General features: G+C 43.9%; 1 protein-coding gene and 1 long non-coding RNA gene across 12 annotated transcripts in view; one reads left to right on the forward strand and one right to left on the reverse strand.

Moving 5' to 3' along the window:
• The window catches only part of DUSP22 (dual specificity phosphatase 22), a 50,325-nt gene extending 35,747 nt beyond the window's left edge, over positions 1–14,578 (reverse strand). For 3 of the 11 annotated variants that reach the window (XM_062617782.1, XM_062617784.1, XM_062617778.1), the window contains exons 1-2: positions 8,762–9,000; positions 2,685–2,718 (exon numbers count right to left, since the gene is read on the reverse strand). Coding sequence is in view for 4 of the 11 variants with exons in the window: in XM_062617778.1 (XP_062473762.1) it covers positions 2,685–2,718; positions 8,762–8,782 (55 nt within the window). In the remaining 7 variants the exon portion in view is untranslated. Of the gene's footprint in view, positions 1–2,684; positions 2,719–5,068; positions 5,203–7,973; positions 8,086–8,761; positions 9,001–9,071; positions 9,237–14,554 lie in introns of those variants that run through there. The other 8 variants (XM_062617783.1, XM_062617785.1, XM_062617775.1 and 5 more) reach the window with 7 other exon arrangements.
• Positions 14,579–14,704: 126 nt separating this feature from the next.
• On the forward strand, positions 14,705–20,700 carry LOC134163173 (uncharacterized). The gene is made up of 2 exons (XR_009964602.1): positions 14,705–14,903; positions 18,556–20,700. It is a non-coding gene; the product is annotated as an uncharacterized LOC134163173 (long non-coding RNA).
• Positions 20,701–26,721: the final 6,021 nt, after the last annotated feature.

The raw sequence follows: 26,721 nt of genomic DNA on the forward strand, positions 1-26,721 counted from the left end.
TATAGAAACCCTGCCTGCCCGGGCTGCCGGAGGAGCTCTCCTCCAGGGGGCAGATCAGAGCACTTGTGAGAGATTCCCCTGACCCGCCTTCCGCAGACGCTCCCTCCTCTCTACTACCCCCGGCAGAGAAGCCAAGACGGTGCTACGAAGCCTCAGCACTACGTCCGGCAGAGATGCAGAATGCCAGGGATTCAGTATTACTCCTCTTACTGAGGAGATGCCATCTTATTCAACTCAAGCTAGCAGTCTCAAGCTGAAGAAGGAGGAGCCTGCTCTAACATGCATTCCACAAAATAATTGTGTAAACCATGTCTCTTACAGTATCTAGACATTTCAACTGCCCAAACTGGGACACTCTAACCAATCCCAACTATACATTCTGCTGAGCATTTCTCAGCCAAGGATCCCCTTTATGGCAGCCTCAAAATTTATTCATCACATTTTCAAGAAGTGCCAGCTGTCAGAACATGCCCCAAGAACATGGCAATCAAACTCCTCCAGGAAAGTACACTGGAGATTCACCAGCACCCTGCTCCTAACTGGGATGACCTCACTGTACAGAGGGCTCATGCAAACTGCTTTTAAGCAGGGCAGGAGGGAGGAGGCGCTGAGGAACAAGGCATGCAGACAGCTGGCTGTTGTATTAGTGAAGTACTGCAACACCAACCTTCTCTCTTCCTCTCCAGGTAAGAGAGCTAACTTAAGATTATAACAACAGATACTCATGATGGTAGAACATAATGGTTAAATGCATTATGAGCAAAGGTCATAGCAATAAATAAATGAACATTTTGCTTGTGTTCTAAATCAATTTGAGAAACAGAACATCGAACACAGACACTGGGATTAAAGCCAACCCATCCTTACACTCTATGGCAGTAGCTGAAGCATTTCAGCCTCTGCTTTTTTTTTTTTCAGCCTGACTTCCAGAAGCACTGCCCACTTACACCATCTTCATGTGCATGCCTCTACTCTGCATGGAAGTGCCCTGACATGCCATTTTAGGCACCATTTGCAAGGCACACAGTTGAGCGGCCAGAGAAGCACCAGCCAGAAGGTTGCAGGCCCTGGCTTCCGCAGAGATGCTGACTCACTCTGCAATCCTGGCCAACTTCCCTTAGCTGGTTCATCACCCAAAACCAGAACTGCACCAAGAAACAGATGCTCTGGCTAAGTATTGCTCCCCTGGCTGGACTACCAAGGGCTTACTAGATGGCCATAGTGAGAGGGGCAGATTGAAAGCCAAGTTCCCTGAGCCCATCCTGCCAAACAGCTTGAAACCTAAAGGACTCCACTACCAAACATCCTCCCATCCTACCCCTCTCCTGAATTTCTTGACAGGAAAAAAAAAATGAAATAAAATAAATAAAAATGAGGAAGCAACATGGCTGTGACCAACTTAGTTTTGTCACTGGCCACCCTTGCAGTGATACGTCTAAGTGCTCTCAAAACTATCCTTTTTCCCCTTGTTTTCCTTTCATCTTGCTAGCTTGCTTTTTTCTCTCCTTTCATTACCTACTTCCACCAGTATAAACTCACCTCCATCCTCTCATTTCCCTTACCATGGCGTGATTATCTCCCCCTCAAACTGATACACTTGCATTTGCATCCCAGTGTGACAAAAGGCAGCTTTAACTTCACATGTACCTCTGGGCTGCCTCTCAAGGTGCTCAGCTCCAGTTCCCAAGGGGCAGCAAGCACAGGACCAGCAACACAGGTCAGCAGGTACAGAGTCAAGTAAATTGGGCAAAACCCACTGAACTCACAGGTTTTGGGATAGAGGGGAAAAAGCAGACGGGGGCATGAGGCAGAGAGGAGGTGCAGGACCATCTAAATCTAATGCAGATGTTGTCCAGTATTAATAGACCGCTGTGATATCAGCCAGACCAGGAAGGACAGGGTATCACAACTGCCTCTATGAGTCCTGCTTTGCTTTTGTACTCAAGCATAGCAGAAACACTCTACAGGTATGAAAACAATTGTATGGGCACAACTGGAGACAATCAGCTCAAACTGCTGCTAACAGGGTGCTTTCAGAACAGGTCATTTATTTGGATGCCTACATGAAGTTTCCTAAAGTTTCCTAAAGGAACTTCCTGAAGTTTCCTGTGTTTTCTAAATATGGTTCTGTCTTTCTGTACACAAAAAATAAGCCTCATGAAAAAAGGAAAAAAAAATCCATATAATATTACATCTGTGACACAGACAAGTATCAGTGGTCAGACAGCAATATGCAGACCTATCAGTCTCACAGGCAGTGATAACAGAACTCTTTAGCAGTTGTTATAAATAACCAAAATAATGAAAGCAATGAGCAGGAGGCATACTAAGCGTTTACTTATAAGGAAGGCTTGAAATAAGCCTTACAAAGAATCTTGTCTGGCTCACAGGCCGGCCTGCCTGCCAAGCACAGGAATCATTTAAGGCAGGCCAATGTTTAGGAATTCCAGCTGAAGCATGCTCCGAGGAGATGGTGTTCATTTTTCTTCTCTTAAAGTACTTGCAGAACAGCGCATGGATGAGAGAGCAGACAAGTTCTTCTTTAAGTGCTACCAGGTGCGTCCAGAAATGAAGCAAGATGGGATTAAAGAAACTGCAGAGATGTAAGTGAATTCCATAGGCCTGTAAAACACCTTAAGGCCCCTGCTAAGTAATCCTAGAGATAATGATAAAACTAATCTTACCTTTAAAGTTGCCAACGAACAAACCAGGCAGAATCTGTGAGAAAGAAATATAGTATCAAATACAGATATCTTGTGGTAAGACAATTTGACAAAGTTCAATTTGCATACAGGATGGAACATACTACTTCAGCAGACTATTGTCAAACACAATCTAAAAAGCGCAGACAACATTTTGTGCCTCTTTGCAACCTTCTCAAACTACATAGCTTTAGGTACTCCACATTTTGAGAGCATGTGTTGGCAGCCAGAGGTTTTTAATCATGGGGACACTCACACAAAGGAGGCTCTCAAAGGATAGCAAAAGTGGTTTACAAATACCAAGTGGGCCTCACAGCACATCCCTCCCCCCAACAGCAGGAAAAGAGTTACCCTCATTTAACTAATGATGAAGCTTCATACAAAAAAGGTGATTTGCCTAAGGTTGCTAAGCAAGCTGGACAAAGCACTGAAAACGACATCCTTCGAGTCTTCTGAAATGCAAAGCCATGCAAGTCAAGGGCTGCAGCACTGTGGGGTTCTCCATGTAAGAGAACTGATGAAAGTCCTCAAGTTGTGTGTGTCTCTCCCAGATCTACCCACCTATGCCAAAGCTCCCAAAAGTCGGCACAGTGCTCAGTTACAAGACTTTAACTGGGCAGTTTCAAGGTCACCCTGAGGACCAGCCTGTGCAGTCTGAGGACATGTGTGCGTGTGCGCGCACACACGCAGAGGCAGGTGACACTGCAGCACTACCCCTCCCATCCTTTCATAACCCTCCCAACTTGGGAACAGCAGTAAGGACATGAAAAAAAAACAGGCACACCAAAACCACATTTTCTGGCCATGAATTCTGCTCTCTGCCACCTGAAGTCTCTCACCCACACCCATATCCTTTGAAGAGACCAGAACTGCAGTAGTGAAACCATATGATCCATCTACTTCGGTGCATGCAGAGCATACCACCAATACAGATATGTCAGCGCTGACTTCCTAAAGCCTTAGCAACACCTAAGTGTCACCACAACAGCAGCAACAGTCTCTCAGGCACAACTATTTAAAGGGAAAACTCCACCCATTCTGCTCAGCCCCGCAGCCGCGAAGTTCCGAAAGTCATGAAGGACTTTTCATAGGGGATTATCACCCCAGCCTCTGTTTCACTGCAGCCTTCCCACTGAAAGGCGACCCAGCTTACCACCAAAGGTTAGCAAGGCGGTAAAAGGGCCTGCAAAATAGCTTATGACCTGCCTTAACTCCAGGGCTTTCATGTGATAAAAACATGTTCACTGTTACTTATCTAGCCTTGCAAAAAACAAAGCCTGGAGCACTTCTCACACTCTCTGCAGCTTCACTTTGTGCAAACATTCCTCCCTCTCAGCTTTGCTAGATGATCTCTCTTATACCAGCTCTAACCACAGCACTCAGTTCTGCCACTGATACTGAAAGACCACTTCTCTAGGACCCTTGCTGTACCCTGAACTGCTTACAAATCAAGGGCTGCTTGACAACACCAGCTAGATAAGAAAATGTTCCTTTAGTCTGGTACAGACACCTGTAAGTTTTGCACAGATAAGTTCAGCCAGCCTTCTCTTTCTTTCCCTCTTCATTTGTATAAATTCAACATTCTTACAAAGGCATCAGAAATCAGCAGGGCAGTTTCCAATGCCGGGCTATCAAGTAGGTAAAAGAACCCTTAAAACATTCTGCAGTCCCTTTCTGCATCCACAACACTCATGGTTTCATGGCCGAATTCATTATTTTAAGCACACCTGATGACTCTGCTAGAAGCGGAGCTCTCAAAGGCTACCAGCCTAGGCCAGGAATCAGAAGCCTGTAGCTGCTCCAGAGTACCCAAAGGCCATTGCTAAGGCCCAAATTCTGCAAACAGGAAACGTGCTCTAAAGCAAAAGACTCAAGTTATGAATGAATTTCACCAATGAGATCATCCCAGCCAGCTCCCTCATCTTAAGCTTAAAAAAAAATAAATCATGAGAAAAGCCTGTCTGATATTTTTAAATAGCTATCTGGTGTTTCCTATCCGCAGCACAAATCTCAAATCACATCACCATTACTGTAAACTATAGCATTTTAGACTCCAGAACATTATTTCTAACATTGAATATGTGCTCTCAAGAGAGGATAAAAGCTTAAATTCCAGTCATAGTCATTAAGGTTAGTCATTATAAATTGAAGATACCAAGAAACTGGAGGGTGTTGGTGTTGCAAAAATAGGCTTTTTAGATTGTTGTTGACAAAGGAGGAAAAGTCCAGAAGTTTGCATTTGTGCATCATGAAGCAACGCTGTATGCTAGATAGGAAATTAGGACACCGTGCAACCAAAAACACATGTTACCCGTGTTGTCCTAGTCATTCTAGAAGCAAGAAACATAACTATGGGTGAAAGCTACCTGGAAAGAAGTGAATCTTCACGCCGTGCTGACTAATACTTCGGCACTAGACTACGGCTGGGAACTTTCAGCTGTGTCATCTCACACTGCCTTCAGTAACTGCACTCCAGGCTGTGCAAAATGAAGGCCAATGGCTGCTACGGGCGTGTGAGACAGAAGGGGTGGGAGTCAGAAGAGAAGGAAAATAAGGTGGTTGTTTTTGTGAACTTTTCAACCACTACTTTATGAATAAAAACAGTAGCCTCCTTATATGACCCGAAACATTAAGAAAATGACCACGGACTAAATAACAGATGTAGAAGAATGCACAACCAAGAGACACCCGTCGTTATTTGTACATCGCATGAAAGCACCTCACCTTCTCCACTTTGCACAAAGGCAGCGCCCTGCAATGGAAGATAGCTGCTCCAGTTAGTAATGTTTCTCCGGAAAGAAGTCCAGAGAAGTCCTTCCTGAAAACACACCTCTCTGGAAAATGGCTTCAAGGGCTCCTTTGCTACTGTTTCCTATACAGACATACACTTTTAATAAAGCATCTAACTCCTGGCCCAGTGTTTGCTTCTAGATGCAATAATACCGATGGGTACTCCAGGGGAGTTCACTGAGCTTTCTCTGGAGATGGTCAGGTTCTGTAAAAGGAGAAGATAAGCCCACCTTGTCCATCAGCACAGGCAAGCGGCACAGGTCAGGGAGTGGAATTTGCCACTCACATGAACTGGTGCAGCTTCACTGGCTTCCATAGAACTGGTTGCATCAGCTCTGACTATCCACAGTCATTTACATTTCTTATGCATCAACTCCTATAATGAATGGGGCTTATCTGTGTTTTTGTGGAGATAACACACAACCCTTCAGAAAAGTCTGCATGGATAACAGGCAGTTAACTCTAACATGGTGAACAAGAACTAAAACTCAGGAAACACTCTTTACTAAGCATATGCTGTTCACAGATAATCAAATCTAAGGACTGCAGTCTCTTGTCACCATCCCAGCCACTAGACTTCAGCTCCAGAAAAACACCTTTGTAATTTGTAAAGACAGTTCAGCATGAACTTTGACTACAAGTCAAAGTCAGACATTAAGCATGAAGACAAATCAGGCCAAACAATTTCCCAAGTCAGACCCCATTACTCATCCTATAAGACGTAAAAAGAAAAGCACTAAAAATTAATAGTAGCTAAATCAACACACACTCAGTAGCCAATTTTCCTATGAGCAGAGTAAGAAGGGTATTTATAAACCAGTGCTTTCAGTTTAATTTAGGAAAAGTGAGGAGGCTCAGGTGGGCTTAAGGAAAATAAAACCCTAGGCACAGCTAATTTTACAAAGACAACTAGCAACAAAAGACAAACCCACCTAAAAGGAATGCAAGGCCTCCAGCCCTTGATCAGCACTAATGGCCACAGAAAGTCAGGTGTGACTGCTGTTTGCTATGAAATACATCAATATCGTATGATAGAAAAATACAAGGGGACCATGCCACTGAGAAGGGCTCAGCACCCAAGAGCAGCCACAGCAGCTGTAGCAAGCTCTGGAGCTTTTCCTTACCATTCCCGTTACAGGTCACCACTAATCCTCTTCCCCTGGCATCAGTACAAACAGATTCCCTAAATGAAATAATCCACCTCCAGATAACCTGCTTATTTTCTTCTACCATCTGCATATAGCTCTAGCACAAAAAAAAAAAAAACAAAAAACAAACCACCCCACACACTTCAGTTTGAAACTAATGTAATTTGTATTGATAGACTACACTGAGTCAAGCAAATGCCCCAATATCAGCATTGATGACTCCACACCTTCCTTTGCCTCTCCAGCACGCACTGACTCACAAGATCAAAAAGAACAGATGATCCAGGGGCACATTCTGAAGGTGGCAAGTACCAGACCTACACACGGGACCCCTACAAAAATAACCCTGATGGCCAGTACCCAATGTGGTTGTAGCCTCCTTAAAGGAGCCAGCTCTTCTGAGAACTGCTGAACATTTCCTCTTGGATACAGTCATAAGAAAGGAGGAAAAATAAAAGTAGTACTATGCTTGTCCTGAAAGCTCCAGCTGGTATGTGTCAGGGCAACAACTAACAGCATTAAAATAATCAAATTGCCTGGAGTCACAGATTGCCAACTCCCACCCCCACAGTACCATAGGAAGATGTAATGCAGACAAAGAGTGCTAACCATCAAAGGGCTGAGAACGGTCTGTTTTCCCCCTGCCGGAGACTGCAACTTTAGCATGCCATATCCTGTCCCTCTAAACGTTTTGATAATTTCAAGCATTCTGAGAAAAATACTACAAACATAGCAGAAGCCCAAAAGAAGTCTCTCCAGCTGTGTTTCTTCCTAACTGGCCAGTCCCTGTAGGTACCTCCTAGGAGTGGCCACTTATCACAACATTATCGCCAGACTATAAAACAGAAAAATGGAGAGGACCAAGGGAGGTTCTACCTCCTAACTTGGTTGGACTAACTAGCCAGATCTTTCCCCTACCTAAAGTTTCTATTTCAACGCTTCTAATCCATAGGATGAAAAGGCTTCACCTCCCAGGTGGCACACTAAGCACTCCAGACATTCACCAGCCTGGCTTCCCAGGGGCAAAGATAGCCAGACTTGGGACAACTCATGAGCAAGTATTTCTAGCTCTTCTCCGCTTTGGCAGAGGCCACGCTCACAGCAAAGCTACTCCCAAAGTACCCAAAGCAGGATGTTTGACAGAAGAGATGACTCAACTCCTGTTCCTCACAGTAAGCTATATATAAAAGGCTAGTTCCCACCACACTTTCAAACCTGGGTTTAAAACAGAGGTGGAGATACTGAGAAAATCACAGTTGTCCCTTGATACAAACCACGACATGCCAGGGGAATCAGCGCTTACAATAAGCCCCCACTGCCAAAAAGCCAACACCCTTTGCAAAACAGATCCATCTTCCTTCCTCGCTGCGATCCCCACTGGGGCCAAGCGCTTTCCTGTCCCACCGGCACGGGGGCCAGCCCTCTGGCTACTGCCCGTACACACCGGCTGCTCGGCGCTCGCACCGGCCTGCCCGGGGAGACCCTCGAGGGTCCGCGGGAGGAGAGGCCTGGGGAGTAGGGGTGGCCAGGGACGGGGGGCAAGAGACGGACAAGCTGAACGATGGGTAGCCGAGCTGACAGCTCCGGGTCCTGCAGCAAGCCGGGGATGCCGGCTCAACCATGGCAGCCCCAGCGGGGGACCCCGTCTGTGAGGGGCCCGGCGCTGAGGCTGACCGGAGCACAGCGCCGGGGCGCACGGCGGCTGTTTGCAGCCGTTAGCGACCGTTGGGGGCGCGCCCCCCCCCCCCCCCCCCCGCGAACCCAGTGGTCTCGCTTCGCCCGGGGAGGGGAAGCCCAGACGAGCATCACCGAAACCAGGGCCCCCCTCCCGCCTGCCCGCGTTGCGGCTGGGAGAGGCGCGCCTCGACGGAGCCGCGCAGCCGGGGCTCCTTCCCTCCCCCCCCACGCAGCGGGGCGGGGGACCCCTTAACTCGAAGGGAAGAGCCTTTCCTGCCCTGGCCTTTGTTCTTTACGCGGGGACCCGCGGACTGCCCCGGCGGCGCCCAACGCCCAGGGGCGACACAAAGAAGGGGGCGCGGGGAGGCACCGCCACCCGCGGCCACCGCCGCGCCTCGCCCGCACACATGCACTCACGCACAGCACAACGACGAGCGGCGTTACCTTGTTCATCCCATTCCCCATGGCTTAAGCGACCCGCACGCCAGCACCGCGGGAGAAGCCGTCAGCTGCCGGCTTAGCGAACTGCCGGCGGTGGGTCAGCGTGCATGGGACACTGCTTGCCGGGGGTGACTGGGGAACCAGCTAATTGTTAATCAAGGACGGCTGCGGCTTGCCGCTGTGGGGAAGGGTAAGGCGCATCTCCCCCCCCGCCCTGGCTGGGGCTCTCTGCTGGCTGCCTGGCCTGGAGACAGGTTTCCACTCGGACGTCCCCAGGCGCGCCAAGCCGCGGGGCCGCGCCACCAGGAACTACCTCCTCCCGCCGCCGCCTCCTCCCCCAGTGCGGTTACAGCCCTGCCGCGCAGCGCCGCCATGGGGCTTGTAGTCCACACCGCCGAGCCCCTTCCGCGCCGCCCGCCCGCAGGAACTACACATCCCAGCGCCCCCCGCGCCGCCGACCTGCTCCACCTGTAGCGGCCGGCGGGCGACCGGTGCGGTGAGGCGCGGCCTCGCCCCATTCCTGAGGGGATGAGGAAGTGGCGGCAGCGGCGTTCGGCGGGGTCGTCTCCCTGGTATGAACCACCCGCTGCCATTGCGCCCGGGGAGGGCAGAGCTGCGGCACGCGTTGCTGGAGCGGGCAGGTCCTGCCTGCCTCTGCGGTCCCGAAACCGGATTTATTTCGACCTCAAACGGGCCATGGCGGCAGGCGCAGTGGCCTGCCTGGAAGAAGGCACCAGGCATTGGGTGCTAGGGCTGCTGCCACAGCCTGTGCCTCTCCGGTGTGCCGAGGGTTGGTGCGAGGCTGCAGGTGTGAGGCCCGGGCTGCACGCAGAGAGCAGGGCCTAGCAAAGCGACCTCTGCCCTGTCACAGTATGCTCCTGCCTTGGTCTCCTGCCGTTTTGAGCCCAGCCATGCCACAGGTGTGGTGGGTTGTTAAGTAGGAGAAGGACATTGGTGTTACTAACTGAGACAGAGAGGAGAAAGCAAATAGTCTGAAGCAAACATTGCAGAATCGAGTTGGCTGAGGTGGGGAGGGACTTCTGGAGGTCACCTGGTCCACCCCTCCTCCTCAAGCAGGGAAAGCCGCTCATGGCAGCGTTTTGGCAGGCATGGTTTCAAAGGCATGCTTGGTCCTTCCAAACCCACACTTTGCTCCCTGTTAACACAGCTAAACGTGACATGATACAGCCGTATCCCATTAGCCACGGGGATGTGTTTCAGGGAGGCGTGATGATGGGCGATAAGGTGGTTGGTGAAGGAAGTTTACCCCAGAGAATTAATGTGATAAGGAATACAGGCAAGGCTGTAAGAGACACACACAGTTTAAATATACAGGCACAGGCTATTACTACATAAGATCTGTCCCATTAACCAGTGCAGTTATACTGCCCCCTGAAAAGTTACGGTCTTAGTGGTTCAAATGCAGAATGGTGGTGCTGTTATAGCCACCATCAGGTTCCTATGCATTTGTACATGCATCAGTGTGAAATGTGCATAAAATAAGATGTCAAGATGTCATTTGTTGGGCACACTTCAGTAGGACTGGGCAGGTCAGGGGCATTTGCAACCCAGTTTAGGCAGTGGAAGGCTGAAAGATGGAGAGCAGGGTAATGCTGACAGGTATCAAACAACTGCTGGATTAACTCTGAAACGATAGATGGGTGGCGGTGGGACTCTTGCATAGAGGCAGTGGTTGCCAGTATAAGCAAACTCTAAGGGAACAACCTCACAACCTCGAGTTGCAATCAGACATGAGGTGTTGCCAAAGAGGCCGTCCTCCCCACTACTGTCAACAGCACCCTTGTGCCTCTTCCTTAAGCAACCCTGAGCACCTGTCTGACCCAGCACCAAACTCATGCAGAGAATAAAGACCATAGAAAGCTGGGGGTGCCAGCGTACTTTCCATGGGGTCAGACCAGCGCACATGGAGACAGGAACATGGACCAGCCACCTCAGCAGTGGCTTGTCATTGGATTACTATGTCCTCAAAAACTAGTGCTGCTTCCACAGAAGCCAGCAATATGCTTGTAAACCAACAGAAGTTAAGCCATCAGACTAGCTGCCTAGAAGGCTGGAAAACTCTTGCCTTGAAACAGCCATGGCATCACCACAGATGCTTAAATTTCTGGAGAAGGGAACATGGCTAAGAGCAAGGCTGCTTGAGGAATGCAGCCCAGGGCAGCTGAGGCAGGACAGGCCTGGCTAGTGAGGAGGCAGGGAGCTAGCAAGAGGTTTGCTGGGTAATCTTGTTCTGGGGTTGTAAGAGGCAAGCAAGAAGCATGGACTGGTGAGGCTAGGCTGCTTCTGCTCTATCTGAACTGGGTGGCCCTGGGAGCACTGCCAAGCTATAGCTTAACCCAGGTTAGGGGAGGCTCAATGTGAGCCAGCCCCTGCTGCTTTCTGCATGCTTGGGTCTCCTGCATGGAGCCATGGCAGTGGAAGCCAGTACATGCTTCAACCTAGATCTCTTGGGATTAGGACCTTGGCTTCATCTTATGACTCCCCGTGTCCCCAGCCTCTCAGACCTAGCAGTGTGCCTGGCCCTGCCTCAGCACACAGCAGAACAGGGGAACACCAGTGAGACACTAATTCTGTTTTTTAACTATTCCTGAACCTATCCCTATTGAGGCTCCACAGAGTTTGGGGGCTGTATTATGCCATCATGAGCCTCAAAACCATCATAGCAGTCTCTCTGTAAGGCCACAAAGGATAACTATTCCGGCTTAATATACTGTACTTCTCCCTTCCCCCTCAGTACTGCTCAGAAGCATAGCAGTGAGCTTGATCGCAGATGCTGGCTTTAATATTTCATTGGCAAAGCTCTCCAGAATGTAATTTACTTTATTCTCATGCTGTGCAAAATAGAACTGAGGTCCAAATGGTATGAATCATGGCTTGCAGTAATAACTACTAAACACATCATGCCCCCAAAGTGATAGGATTCCTTGTCAACAACTTTGGCAAGTAGTTTCTTTTTTGTGAGAAAAAAAGGGTAAACAATAAATAATGTCCGTGATAACTGCAGGGATCTGTGTTGTGCTATGAGGACCATATAACTGGAAGGCCTTACAGTCAATAAGCTGGAAATCTGGACTCAGCAATTCACTTCCCCATAACTCAGCTTCTCTATCTGTAAAATGCAAATAACAGGATTTCTGACCTTTGTACAAAGCCCTAAAAAGTCCCATGCACAAGTACAACAATCCATGTGAAATTGTTATATTAGGAAATATGGATGGAAGACAAGTCTATCTAACTTAGTATCTGACATTTTTTTTCTGAATGGGAAGTGTTATGCATTCCCGTTCTGAATGGAAACCTTGATTCTGTTTTATTTTCAAGTTTCATGTCTCACTTCAGGATGCCTACTTCAGCCTGCAGTGGTTTCCCTTATTAGAATGTTATTGTATGCATGCAGCATTTTACAGCGAGAGAGAAAAAATTAGGGTGGGAGAGAGTAATGTACTGAGATGAAAAAGCAGTGGGAGGAAATCCACTTCTCTCTTAAGCTTTTACCATGATGTACAGTATATACTTTTCCTCTCCACACGTCTATTCACAGAGGAATCCTGATACTGTTGCCAGACCTCTCTTGACAGTTATTCCAAAACACTATTGTTTTAGTTCTTTACCTGTTGTTTAATAAACTACTACATAATGCATTTATGGGGGCAGATTTTCATCAAGCCTGAATTATCATGAAGTGTTTATTCATTGTCATTTCTCAAGACCTTATTCCCTGTGCTTAGCATCTGCACTGTTTCTAGTATTTTGGAACTCCATTTTAAAAAGCGAGCTGTCCTGGATAGCTTGAATAAATAGTCTGATGGATGGATAGACTGAATAAATGAACACAGAAAATAAGAGCAAAAACCTCTTGGTGAATCTCATAGATTTCAGTATCCCTGAAAAGAGCTCACTTTAGCATGGCCTGTAGTCCTCCAAATCTGTGGATCTTTATACTTCTTGTGATATGAGGATGATAAATTAAGTAATCCCGACTTCTTGACTTTACACACGAATGTATTTGGCAATGGCAAGTCTTCAGCAGCAGCAATTGTCTTCTAGGCAATTGCCTGTAAACTAACAAACAGTAAAACTGATACCAAAACTGAACCTTGTTAAAAAAATTAGACAAAACTTTTGCTTTGGCAGTACACTGAGCTTACTCACTTAAACGTAAGTAAGTAAATACTCTCTGCTTATCTTTTGATCTCACTTTCTGTAAACCCTGAGCTCACATTCTACCATAGGCAGAAGGCATGTTGGCTACCCATGATCTGTCAGGAACTGATAAGACCTGGGCTGGGTTCCCCTGAAGCGGCGTCACAACTTAGTTCTCAGAGGAGGCAAGAAGGGAGATAAAAAGGATGTTTGGTCAGAAATAGCCAGGGGGATGGTTTTCCTCTGAAACAGAGCAATTTGACAGAATGGAATTTTTTCATCAGAAATAAATAATGAAACCTTTTCATATATAGCACTAGGCTTGTTTTCTGTCTGTGCTGAGAGGGAGGTCAATGGAAGGGAAAGAGCTTGGAGGACTCATTGCCCTTTCTTTTAATATTTCTACTTGGTAATAAGCACTGCTAAAGCACATCAAAGCCTGTTTTCTGGATAGAAGAGGTAGCCCCTGATTTACTGCCATGTATCCACAGAGCAGAATTCATTGATCATTTGATAAATTCACTGTCTTAAGGCCAAATTTGGCTTTTGTTATGTCACTCTGAATCTGCAGTAACTTTGCCAAAATCAGTGGTGTTGCAGCAAGCTTTAAGTCCTGAAACTGAAGGGAGTTACCGCTGTGGTTTACTTCAGCAAAAACCAGCTTTCAACAAGCTATGAGTAGCTGGAAGACCATCACCTGCTTCTGCCTCGTACTCCTTCCTCCTCCTTCCACTAATAGATAATATAAACAGAATATGGAGTACACTGTGGTGAAAGGACTGAGCCAGCAGATGATGCTCCAATGTGGCACAAAGGAGGGCTTGGCAGAAGGCAGGTCTCAAAAAAAAAAAAAGAACCAACAATTCAGACAGGAGGAGCAATGCTTAGAGAATGGCTGAGAAAAGTGTATAGGATAATTTAGATGTAGGTTAGCTGCCATGGCAACTGTGTACCAAATTACTGCACTTCTGTGTCTCTGAACCTGCCAACAGCTACTTTTGTTCGCATTTACTTCAGGCTTAAAAGAATCCACCTTAAAACACACGATGGATTGCAAATGAAGTGCAGATACTGGGATTGCTGTGGGGTGCTTGGTTTAAATGTTTAGAAAATAGAGACAGAAAAATAATACACCATGAAAATTCTGATTTTAATCTCTAAGTGGTTAAAAACTACACAATTTCTTTAACATTTATAGCAGTCAGTTCTAACCTTTAATTTGTACAGCTTTGACTTGCATATATTACTAGGTCAACCCCACACCTTTAGCTCCAATGCATATATAAGAAAGAAGTTGGTCCTAGCAGCAGCTCTGTTGATTTTTCACTGTAAGAAACAGACATGTTATAAAAAGAGTAAGACATTTTATTATAATCCAGGATTCTTTGGAAATACGGTAAAATATTAGATCCCTAAAGAAAAGAAACAAGGCTATCAGAAAGTGTGCTGCAAGGCACATGTGTATTATTAGTTACTAAGAATAGTCCATTGCTGAGTGTGAGGGAAAATATCCAAATGCATTTGCTTGATAAGCTAGCTATGTATTTGTTTCTCTGGGCACATGTCGGAGTGTCCTCAAATGGAAAATTAATGTTACAATAACTTAACCTCTCTTCCAGTTCATGTACATACCCAGTTCATGTCCCTAAAGGGACACAGCTTTCCCAACATCTCTCTGCAGGACCCTGTAGACCATAGTATCCATTGGACTTACATGGTCTATGAAAACTCTTCAGAGTAGAAAGAGGTCAGTTTTGAAGTTCACATTGGAACTCAGTGAACATCATTGACATGCCAAGCTACCAGCTGAGAGCCATTAGGATGTGACCCACCGAAGCCAGCAGGAATCTTTGAATCGGCTTCTATGCAGAAGAAGGTGTGGTCAGAGCCAAGAGGTAGTTCACCATCCTTCCACCATCATGGTACTCAGCATAGACTGTGGGTTTTGGTAATCACTGCCTGCCTCCTGCCAAAACAATGGGTAGAGATCTTTATTTTGATGACATTTTCCCAATAGCTTCTGCTTAAAGGGGTATGTCTTAAAATGTCCTGTGTTTGGAAAACTGAAAACTTTTAAAGCTACAGTTCTTGATTACATATTTTATTTTCTTGGCCAAGATGTAAGATAGTAGCCCTTAAATACTACTTATGAAAACCACAGTCCAAATACTTACATTTCCAATGCATCCACTACATTCTCCAAGTACACTCAGTTACTCCTGAAGCCCTTGCATTGTTGCTTGTACTGGTGGCTCACTCCTGATACAACAATACTATCCAGAGTTAGCAATTTGCTTTTTCTTGCAGAGTTTTCAATTGGTTTGGTTATTTTGGCCTGTTGTAATTATCTACCTGATGGTGAGAGCAGAGCCCCTCCAAAGTTGCTTCCAAGCTACTTGCTTACTTAGAAAGTCCGGCAGGATGTCTCCAGTGCATCTGAGATTCTGCACAAGCAGGACACTTCAGTGCGCTGTCTGTGAATGTTCTGTGGGGCAGCTGAGAATGGGAGATTAGTGGGTTGCAGAGCCCAGAGCCCACTCTTAGGCAAGAAACATGCCTCTTTGGGTGTATCAGTATAAACCATTAAGATGTTCTCAGGTTAAGTAGCAGACCCAGTGCCCCTTGCCTGTCTTCTGCAAATTATAATTAAAAAATGTGTTTTCTCTCTAAGTATATGGTCACCTGAGACATTCTGGATCAGTATGATAGCAACTGCTCTCAGCAGCTGTTTAGTACCTCTGGGGATGTGAACCATCTCAAGCTCAGGAAGCAGTAACAGTGCCAGGACTTCATATTCTGCTGTTCATTTCTATATCTGTTTCCCCATACTTCTGCAAATTTCCATTCTTCTAGCATCATCTGCTGAGCACTGTGTCTGCTGGGCAAAGTATCAACTGCTAACAAACTATTCCACTGATAAGGCCTGGTTAAGTACAGATTAACATCTGATGTTGATATGTAAACCTGTGCTCCGCTGCACAAGGTGTAAATTCAGGGTCATTACACTAAAGACATTTTCAGACATCATAATCTGCCATATGCCTTGTCCAGTACAACAGTCATCAGTAAATTTATGTCACAGAAGAGAATTACTAGTATGAGATCAGTCTCATTTGCTTTCAGGTTGACAGTTTACTGATCTTCTTTTCAACAAGTGTCTGTCCAAGGGAAGAACTGCTGGAATTGCCGATACTGTCTTCCTTGTTGTCATGCTTTAAGTCCAGCTGGCAACTGGGTTGTACCATGTAGACACTTGTATACACTCTGTTCACTAAGCTGAAATACGTCTCTGTACCTACTGGACACCTTGCAGTTGCAGGACGTGTTGCTCACATCTGTCTCTGAGCTTTTTAAGTGTTTCTCTGATGTTTTATTGTGGTATTTTGGAGTCTTGGTCATCCCCTTTGCTAAAGCACCAGCAGCACCTAGCAAGCTTTTAGCCTGTTAGGGGTTAGTTCAGGTCTCCCTGTGGTCTCTTCTGAGGCTTTTTTTGTTTGGTCTGATCCTTCGGTCCTTTTGTCTGGGACTTGGTTACATACACAACTTGAGACATTGGTTCTCAGGTTGTATGCTTCTCTATAGTTTCACTTTCCTTTGTGACTGCAGGTTAGATCTACTCTCTTGGACAGTTCATTTTACCTAAGGATGTAAGAGCAGCTGGTTTAGGTCATAGCAAAGATCCATATAGCTTCACATCTTCTCACAACAGTGGCAAGTAGTGGACATCTATGGGAGACAGGGTGAGTACAAAGGGTTCCTTCCCCTTTTATATTTTCCAGTTTCTGGCAACCAGCAGGTCAGGTTTGTGAGCCAAGGGCACACCCAGTGCCTGGTCTGAATGTTAAGCTGGTGTTTTTATGTTAACATTTACAGTGATGCCAAGAACTCTCCTTGAGTGACAGCTGCTCATTCAGAACCATTTGCATTGGTTAGGGCTATATTTTTCTCAAATGCACTGTTCTGTATTTATTAGCTATGTATTTTCTCTGCCATTTTGCTGCCCAGTCAGTTGAGAATTTTGAGATCCCTGTGCTACCTTCTCAGGCAGCTTTTGTTTTTGACTATCGGAAGCAACTTTGTATCATCAGCCACGTTGGCTATCCACCATCTCTTCCAGCCCATTTGTCAATGTGTTGGACAGTGCAGGACCTGGCACAGTCTCCTTCCCCTGCCTTCCTCTTGCAACTTCCTTTAATTGTGAAAAATGATCAGTGGTTCCCACCTTTGCTTTTCATCCTCTAACCAGTTAATAATTCATAAAAGGACTTTCCTTCAAACTAAGGCTTTTTAATGAGCCTTTTGAGGCTTGGGAATCCTGTGTAAAGGTTTCTGAAAAATGCCATTACACAAATGCTGGGGGAAATTGTACTGGGGAGAAGGGTGGGGAGCAAGGGGATGTGTTTGCCTCTGAGACCAGTAAGTTTTTAGACTCCCTGATGTCCAAGCTTCCCCTTAACCTAAGAAAATTGTGTGGTCTGCCAGAGCACTACTTGTGAAAAGCAGTGTATTTCCACTGAAATAAATCTGGTGATGCTGATGATACAGGCTGAATGGTCTGCTTATCAGTAGATCTACTGAGTTTTGTTTCATTAACTCATATCTTTGAACATGGGTCTGTAAGCAGAAATACTTTTGTCTCTTCATTGTGAACAATTCTACCCTGTTCAGATGGAGTCAGACCCAGCTGGAGAGAATGCAATAGTCAAACGCTAATTAGACTTGGGTAGGGTTAATGCAACCTTCTACTGATGTCCATGAAGGCACACTCAGGGTTTATATTTTTACTGCCTAACAGGAACAGCTTATGCTGCCAGTGAAGTCAATAAAACTTTGTCATTGATTCAGTAGGAACAGGAACACATTTGTCATAAAAGATTCACCTGACCTAATCTTTTTGTAAATAAAGAAAGAAGCTATTTCCGGAAATGTCACATTGTCTTTTTTCATTTTATTATTATTATTTCACTTGCTTTGATGGTTACCTTATTTGTCATCTGGCAGAAAATGAAACTCATTTTATACTCTCTTAATATTCAAATAGAGTTATACTACATGTCAATGGGCTTGTATTTAGGAGTGGCTCCAGCACTGAGTAATTTTAATATATTATATAGTTGATAATATCTGACTAAATATTCTAAAATATGTCACTATAGAAATGAAGGTAGGTTTCCTGTGTGGCTTACAGTATCATACTAAAATACAAAAGAAACCTGACTGGGTTTCAGTTATGAAATAATAGATACTGAGCCATTTTCAGATTTGCTCCATATTGCCAAAGTATTTGAACAGGTGTGTTTCACAAAGTTTGTGAAACAAAAGCTCAGCTGAAAGCAAATCAACATTAGGAAGCAAAACCAGTGCTGAGTGATAGTGTTTAAAAACTGAGAAACAAGAGTGGTTTTAAACAGCAACTGAAAAGATGCTTTGATGTTTTTTAAGCACTCTAAAAACATGTTACAATTTTCTGCAGTTGTGTACAAACACATTGCATCTTACATTAGCGTTGCTTCTGTAGTTCAGATTATACCCATCAAACATTAACCTCTTATATGAGCATGTCAGCAGTTTTTGAAGATTAGGAAAACATGTCCATGAGCCTGACTGCTAAAAAAACTTTTTTTTTTCCCCAGGGTACTATCTTATGGATACAAATAGGAAAAAGTGGCAATGAATCTAAAAGCCTTGGTATATTCACAAGACCAGCAGTTATCCCATTGGTTTGCAGGAACAGGCAAACCCCTCTGCAGCAAATGCAAAGGTAGGACAGACAGTGTTTGCTGAATTCAAGTGATACCTGTAATCAATACCTTCACTGGACATCAGCTGAGAAAGGACCCTTCCCTTGCACTGTGAGCTGAACACCTTCTGATCACCATGCAGAATGACAAGTGCTCTCCCTCTGAAACATGACAAGGCTCAACAGTAGCATAGGCAGAAATATTTGGGTCAGAGACTGCTAGCAAAGGCCAAGGTGAACAACATGACCGGAGGAGAAGTTAAGAAAATCTTAAGAATTCTGTCTGGTTTTACGTAAGTCCCTAAAAGCCTTGAATTCATTGGAATTCACTGAAGACAAGTCACTTCATGCTATAAAGTGTACAGAAGCCTTTTGCAGAAGCATTTATAATGTGTAGCTCTCTGACATGACTTAGGAAGATAAGACATGAACAATAGAGAGTTATTAACATGAATAATTTTCCATGAAAATTGGAAGCACTGCAGAACAATAGGATGGATATGGCTTAATAGCACCAGGTTGTCTGCAGGGCTGAACATAAGATATCACTGTAGGAAAGAAATAACAAAGACAAAAGTTAGAACAAAACTGCTTTCAGAAATATGCTGTGGCAGCTGGACCCCAAGATCCCTTTTCCTGGAAGTGTTTCCAGAGATTCAGTGCCCAGAAAACATGCCTGAAAAGCCAGAGGTAAAAGACATGCAGATTTTCCAAACCTGAAGAACTTCAAAAACCCAACACATGAATCTAAACATCTTCACCTTATTCACCTTCATTCCACATCTTGGGTCAGCAGGATGATGACAGATGTATTTGCAAAAGTCATCTTAGCATCTTATATTAATCAAATATGTTGTCCCCTTCAGTACAGGAAAAAAGAAGCAACATAAAGAGATGAGCAAATTAGTATTTCCACACATCATTTTGTGTATTGTCTTTTCTGAAAGCAGTGTCTTCAGTAGGAAAGATGTAGGTAAAAGGAGGGCTAATGGAAATTGCAGGCATTGGCATAAACATCCCCTGGGGTATGTAGTTGCTGCTGTGACTTTCCCAAGACATATTTCTGCCATGTATGTTGCTACGACGCACAGCTGAGCAGCAGAGCTGGTGCTAGGTCAGGTGCCAATAATTTATGCTGGTTGAAATACCAATCCCAAGAAGCTCAAGAGAAAAAATGTTCATACACCACACGAAGAAATGGCAGCTGTTCACTGGCTCTCCTTGCTGAAGCCTCCTCCACTTGTACGTAACTGACACCTATAGGAGTGATCATACAGAAGAAAAGTATTTCCATTTGACATTTTGGTGGACAATCTTATGTAGCAGCAAGATGCTGTCTGAAACACTCAGACCTCTTCCAGTTTATTCACTCCAACAGTGGGGATTATTTTATAACACATGACCAGAAATAATATTTTCTTCAGTTCATCAGGAAACAGACCAACGCAAAGCACTGGCTCTTGAGGAACAGGAGCTATGACATCCTGTCCCTGCTGCACATTCAGTGCCCCTGTAAGACATTCGAAATAGACCTTTCATAAAAGGGGGTGATTTTGCTGAGTCAAGTGATACTGTGTGTCTCTGTCTTCAAAAACCCCTAACAAAGTTTATGTTTTATTTGAAACCAAAAGGTGACAGCCAGCTCCAGTCCATCAAGTGCAACATTCACTGAAAAGCCTAAAAGTTTTCTGATATAGAAAAGGTCACCCTACCATTTCTAGTACTGTGGGTGAGTGAGTGCAGGGAGGGAGGAAATGAAGAAAGGGAGGAGGAAAGGAAGGATGGAAAGAAGGCTGGAAGGAGTGATTCTCTTATTCTAAGATTGCTGTATGTTGATGTTTGGGAAGTCTATGTTGATGCTGCCTGTGTGAGCCTTTCTGTGGTTATACAGAGGATTTTGGTCTCTGTGGTCCTACCTTCAGTGCATACTTGATTCTCTACTGAAAACTTTAATGCCAGGTTTTAAAATCAAGAAGCTGATTCCCTCTGTTCGTGTGGCAAAACCAGAATGAGGAAGAAAATATAAATGTTTTCTTTATTCTGTTGCAGTGATGTATCATTACTCAATCCAACACCCAAAGCACAGGTTTTCTGCACCTGTGGAAGCAAGATTACCTTGTTTCTGCAGTACATATTTATCCAACTCCCATTTTATCATTCCTGTTAATATCTGTCCCTCAGTCATCTCACTAGTCCTCCCAGACCCCTTCTTATTTCCACATTGCAGCTCCATGCCTTACTGTTTTTCTAAAGACGAAACCTCAGAAGAATAAAACATGAAGAGTAGATGGGTCAAACACTAGTTACAGCTTACTGCTTGCTTCCTTTTTTATGAAAGTCTGCCCTTTACCTTCATTTCTGCCTTCCAATAATCTGGGCTTCAGCCACTGAGATTTAAAGCAACTTTAATGCAGAGTTTGATTTTGGACCTTTTTTTTGTTTGTTTTTCCAGAGGAGTGGCTGAATTTTTTTGGTTAAACTTGTTTCCAGTATAAAAGTTGGGCTTTTGAAGTAAATGAAAATACCTACTTTCTAAACCAGCTTACGAGAAGCAATGGGATGAAGAGAGATGAGACTGAGTAGTGTTTAATGCTTCTACCAGCAAATTCATAGTTTTCCATGTAAATAATATATTATTTATGTCCTGGGTTCAGCAGTAGCAGTCATTTTTCTACTTAGTAGCTGGTGCAGTGCTGTGTTTTCAACTTTAGTCTGAGAACAATGCTGATAACACCAATGTTTTTAGTTGTTGCTAAGTAATGCTTAGTCTGATCAAAGATTTTTCAGCCCCTCATGCTCTCGCCTTGTTATTTCTCCTACCATTATTATTACTGGCAGCAGTAGTGGTCTGTGTTATGCCTTAGTTACTGGACTGTTCTTCTCTCAACCTGTGGGAGTTACATTCTTTTGATTCTCCTCCCCATCCCTCAAGGGGGATGGTGGGGAAGAAAGGGAGGAGTAAGTGAGCAGCTCTGTGGTGCTGAGTTACCAGCTGGGCTTAAACCACACCAATTTAACTTTTTTTTTCCTGCGGGGAAAACATAAGTCAGTAAGCCTTCCTTCCGAACTACCTCTTCATCTTTGGAGCTTGAGACTAATTCACAGGTACGTATATTACCAACATGCTGCTGTGTAAGCACAGATACATAATGGAGAAGAGTCCATCATGGAATAGAGGTGGCTGATGAAGTTTCTGTTTAGAGATCTAGGTGCCATAGGGAAAGTGAATAGGTAATGGCTATCCCTCATCTCTCTTCCAATACAAGATCTAAAGGGGCATCAGGTAAAACTTAGACCAAGTGAAACAAAGTGGCCCTTTATACATTGATTTAAACTGTGGAAATCCTTGCTGTAGAAAGAGTGTGGATACAAGGTGCTGTATGGGCTCAATGAGCAACTGGAAAAATCCATAAAGAATCACTGAATAGGAAAGCCTTTGGCAATAGAAGTCCATAAGGTACACATTACTGAAGGCCAGAACAAGATTCTGGAAAAGTTTTACTATATCCTTACCTTTTAATCCCCCCCAGACATCTTCTGTCAGCCACCATTGGAAAAGGGCTAAAAGAACATTCCATCTGACTAGTCCGACCAGGTGTAATAGTTCCTTTGTTCTTTAACTTTGACACTGTCCTGGGTTCAGCAGTAGCAGTCATTTTTCTCCTTCATAATAGCTGGTGCAGTGCTGTGTTTTCAACTTTAGCCTGGAGAGGAAGAAGAAGGGGAATGAGCAAGTGGCTGCATGGTTCTGAGTTACTGGCTGGGCTTAAACCATGATAGACACAAAATAAGGATCTTTAATATACAGCAGTTATCTACTGCTCACTGAGCTCACCAAAAGTATTGTTCAGCTTTAACAGTTCAGCTAGACTTAACACCTCAAGGGCACTTCTGTGTAAAGTGCTTCCAGTAATGGGGTTTCACATTTGTCATCTTCAGTATTTCCCATCATAGATGTGCATATTTTCATGTATAACATGGTAGTGTAAATCCAACCTGATCTCTAGAGCTCATGATGGCTTCTTACCTTGAAATTCTTGACATTTTCTCCACAGTATTATATTATGTCCCTTACAATATTATATGCAAACTCGCTGCTTTCAGGGTGACTGGAATATAATGTGCAGCAAAGGGAGTCCTCCTGTATACAGTCTAGCTGTGGAAGTCCTTGCTGCTAAAGATTGAATTTTCTCACACAGAACCAAATCAAATATCGTTTCCTTTAGTTGGTCACAGCTACAAGCTGGGCAGAGATAAAATCAGGGGAAAACTCCTTCTCCAGTGCAAGTGATGATGTCAGCTGTTCCTACTGAATTCTTCCATGGTGACTTCAGAACAGAGTCACATTTACACTGGCCTTTGGTTCTCCTTGGCTTTAGACACATATCTCTTTTTAGTGAGCCTTCAGTGACCCCATCGTTGTATTAGTTTGATGGCTGTCCAAAGAGAAGGTTGCCATTTTAGCAAAAATGCAGGAGAAGTCATGACAGTTACATGGGCAGCAGCAAAGTCAGAAGCACTACACTTGTTGGAAATGTAAAACAGGCCTTGAAGTTATTCCTAGATTAAGAAACAGAAAAAAACTATCCAGTTCCTGAGAACAGGTGCCCACCTTAGCTGCATTCTAGCATCAGCTTGACTAGAGTTTGACCTCAAAACACACCTATTCCTATTTCACTGACACTGGCAATGAATCATAGATGCCCAAACTTGTGAGAAACTATGTCACACTCCAGCAAGTAACCTAGAACTTGCACATGGTGCAAGTCTCTCCCTAGGACCTGAAATACACTACTTCTACTGTAAATTTTATACTTACCAACTGAATCAATGTCCAGGTTGCTGTTTAGCTGGAAGTCTGCTATGTGCTTTGCATACTTCTTGTGTGCTTGTGACATTCAAGCTACTGTTTCATTATGTTGTGGCCCCTGAGACACCCTTTGATACTGAAGTAGTTCTGCCTTGCCTTGAGCACAGTGTCACTTGGTGTGTGGCACAGAGGTGAGAAAACTGACTTGGTCTGGCACCTACACAAGTACATGGCATTACAAGATCATGAGATGTAACTCCCAGTCTCAAATATTATTACTTATGTATTTTTTCCATCACACTTAATATTATGGGTAGTTTCAGTTGTCATCTATGAGTCGAATTTTCAAAACCGCAAAGTGTCAGCCTAACTCTGGTTCCACCAAAATCAACAGCAATTTTTATTGAGTTTGGTTTTGGGTGATGGCTGCACACTATGGGGCATTTCATCTTGTATTTTGAAAGCCAAAAAGAACATCCAAACAGAAGACCCAGGGTGAAGGCATTCTGGATAAATTAAATCCTTCTTTTTAATTCTGGCTCATATTCCCCAGAATGTTTTAAAGATGAGGAAAGGTTTGACCATGAACATTTCAGACGGGTGGGGACATAAACCTGGGTTAGAAATATGGGCAGGTCAGCCATTGAATCACATAAGGATTAATTTCCCATCTACCAATGTAAATAAAACTGAAGTTCTCTTACCCCTAGAGCTTATAGGAGTTTTTTAAAAAAGTCTCAGCTCTTTCTGTGCCATACCTCCAGGGCTTGTACAAAATTGCTTTTGACCTGAAACCTCATTCACTGAAACTTCTGGCACTTTATCCTAATGCTGAAATCATCCTTTTATAATTAAATGATTGTACCATTCTCTAGCATCCAGCAGGGTCCTCGAGTTTCATGTCGGGTCACAGGGAGGATGGTTAAGCACTCGAACAGGTGCCCAGAGAGACTCTGTGTAACCAAAACCCAGCTGGGCAAGGCCTGAGCAACCTGATCTGACTGGGACACGCTCCCTGTTTTGAGCAGGAGCTTGGATTAAGTGACCTCTAGAGATCCCTTCCAACCTCAGTCAGTTTCAGACTCAATGATTCTCCGTCTTTTTTTCCTTATATCCCTTACTGCTAAGGGATCTCACATAAAAAATGCAACTATTGTAGTTCTTCCCTTCCAGCCTTAGCCTTTCATGACTTTTTTTCCTTTGGCTATTCCTCTACCATCCTGATGGTTTCATTATTTTATTAGTCTCATGGTGTCTAGCCACCAGCTTTAAAGACAACATAGACAGAACTTTAAGCCTTTCTCCCCAAAACCTTCTCCACACTCTCTGTCATCAAGACAACACAAACACAACTCTTCAACTCAGCCTCTTGAGCACACTGTTATATGCCACCTTTTACTTATCCAGTTCTGTAAATCTACATTTTCAAGCTGTAGCTAAATATTGCAGGTTCTTTGTACATCGGATCTCTTGCACTCACCTTGTCCTTTCAGTCGTCAGAGATCTGACATAGGGATCCAGATATCTGAGTTTTATATTTGGTGTTTTATCTACTTCTATACATCATTTTGTGTGGGGTTTTCTTTTGCAGACTCACTTAAGATATTTTACAGTATCACAGATTTTTTGCTTTCCAGTATCATTTCTTTTGTTAAAAGAGTTCATCTCTTCAGTTAATTAAAAAAGATAGAAGCTGAAAATGAAGATCAATCCCATGATTTTAGCGCTTCTTCCAGTTCTCATGTCCCATCTTTATTATTGGATGACAGGAAGGGTGGTAGCAAAGATACTGGATTTGAGATCCATAAAACTTGGGGTTATTTCCTGCATTTCAGTAGGCCTACAGTGCAGAGCTTCAAATCAATTACTCCAGAGACAATAGTAATTCATTTGGAATACCTGAAGACTTTTAAATGCCTAATTCATATTGTGAAAGTAGAATTCTTTATTTAAAGCTACCTTCTGTATCTATTTGTCTGTTGAAGTCTAAAGGGTAAACATATTCAAAGGCTGTGCTAAAAACGGCACCTCAGGAAGATGGGGATAACACTCTTTCCTCCCTCTTACCCTTCTTCATGTGCCAGTCTTAACATCTTTGCAGCCAGGAATATATTTTATTGTATGTTTCCAAAGCGTAACTGGACATCCACTCTTTTGAATGAATGTAGAGATGTGAGCAGAAATGAAGAAAAACACCAACAGGTTTTACTGCTTCATCTCTTAAAGGGCAGCCTTTTTAAGAAATGCATCTTTCCTTATGCAGCAGCCTTTCAGAAGAGATTCCTACTTTCTAAGAGAACCAATGACATTAACTTTTCTCATTTCTCTTGGTCCTGTAAGTAAGGCTAGGAAATGCAGCTGAAACTAAAATCTTCCATACAGTTTCTGTTTTCTGTGCGTATGTTTGACTATAAGGTGACATGTGTGGGTGGGGGAACTTCAAGACTAGCCTTAATCAAATCTCAGCTTTTGCTGGAACTTCCCAAAGCCTTTCTCACCCTTTGCTCCTGACTGAAACATTTTGCTAATTTTGGGTGCATTCCAATTAGAACTTCTTGTCCTACAGTACTTCTAAGTTTCATTTCATCATGCAGATCTATCCCTTTAGTCTTCCATCCTGAAGTTAGCTCTAAAATGTTACCTCTGTATCTGAGCTACTGACCACAATCAGACAAACCTGATGATTTCCAAAAGACTTTTAGTCTGAATGAAGAAGAAAAAACTGGTCTTCTACCAAAGGCAGTGAAGCTGAAATTGACTGAAGCAGACTGAACTCATACTGACAGTAGCTTCTTGATACCGTTTCGCTTCACAGTGTTTCTGTGTAGAGAGATTATTCATTCCAGAAACGATCAGCAGAACTGTCTAATGTAAGAGGGTGAGCTCATAAAGTGAGAGTTGGAGAATGAACAAATAATCCAGAACAAAGTAAACTTTTAAAATCACCTTTCTCAAATGGAACAACAACAAAAAAGAATCTTTCTAAAAGGAAAAGGAAAATGTGAATTTAGAGCTAAAAGTTATGATCAGAAAGAAGATACTTGTGAAAAGAGGTAATCAACCTCAAAATCACCCAAAAATGCCTAGCAGGGCAAAAGTAATGAGTATTTACAGCTACGTCGTGTCTAACAGAATGGGTCTCCTTTCTGGTTGGGGACTTTAAGGTTGTTACAGAATATATGCTAAATGATACCAGAAGCCATATTTTTTTTTAAGTGATAACTGATTAAATATGCTGTGATCTTCCTC

The sequence above is a fragment of the Pezoporus occidentalis genome, unplaced genomic scaffold, assembly GCF_034315485.1.
Source record: "Pezoporus occidentalis ecotype Australia unplaced genomic scaffold, CSIRO_AGI_Poc_V1 ctg2, whole genome shotgun sequence".
Taxonomy (NCBI): domain Eukaryota; kingdom Metazoa; phylum Chordata; class Aves; order Psittaciformes; family Psittacidae; genus Pezoporus; species Pezoporus occidentalis.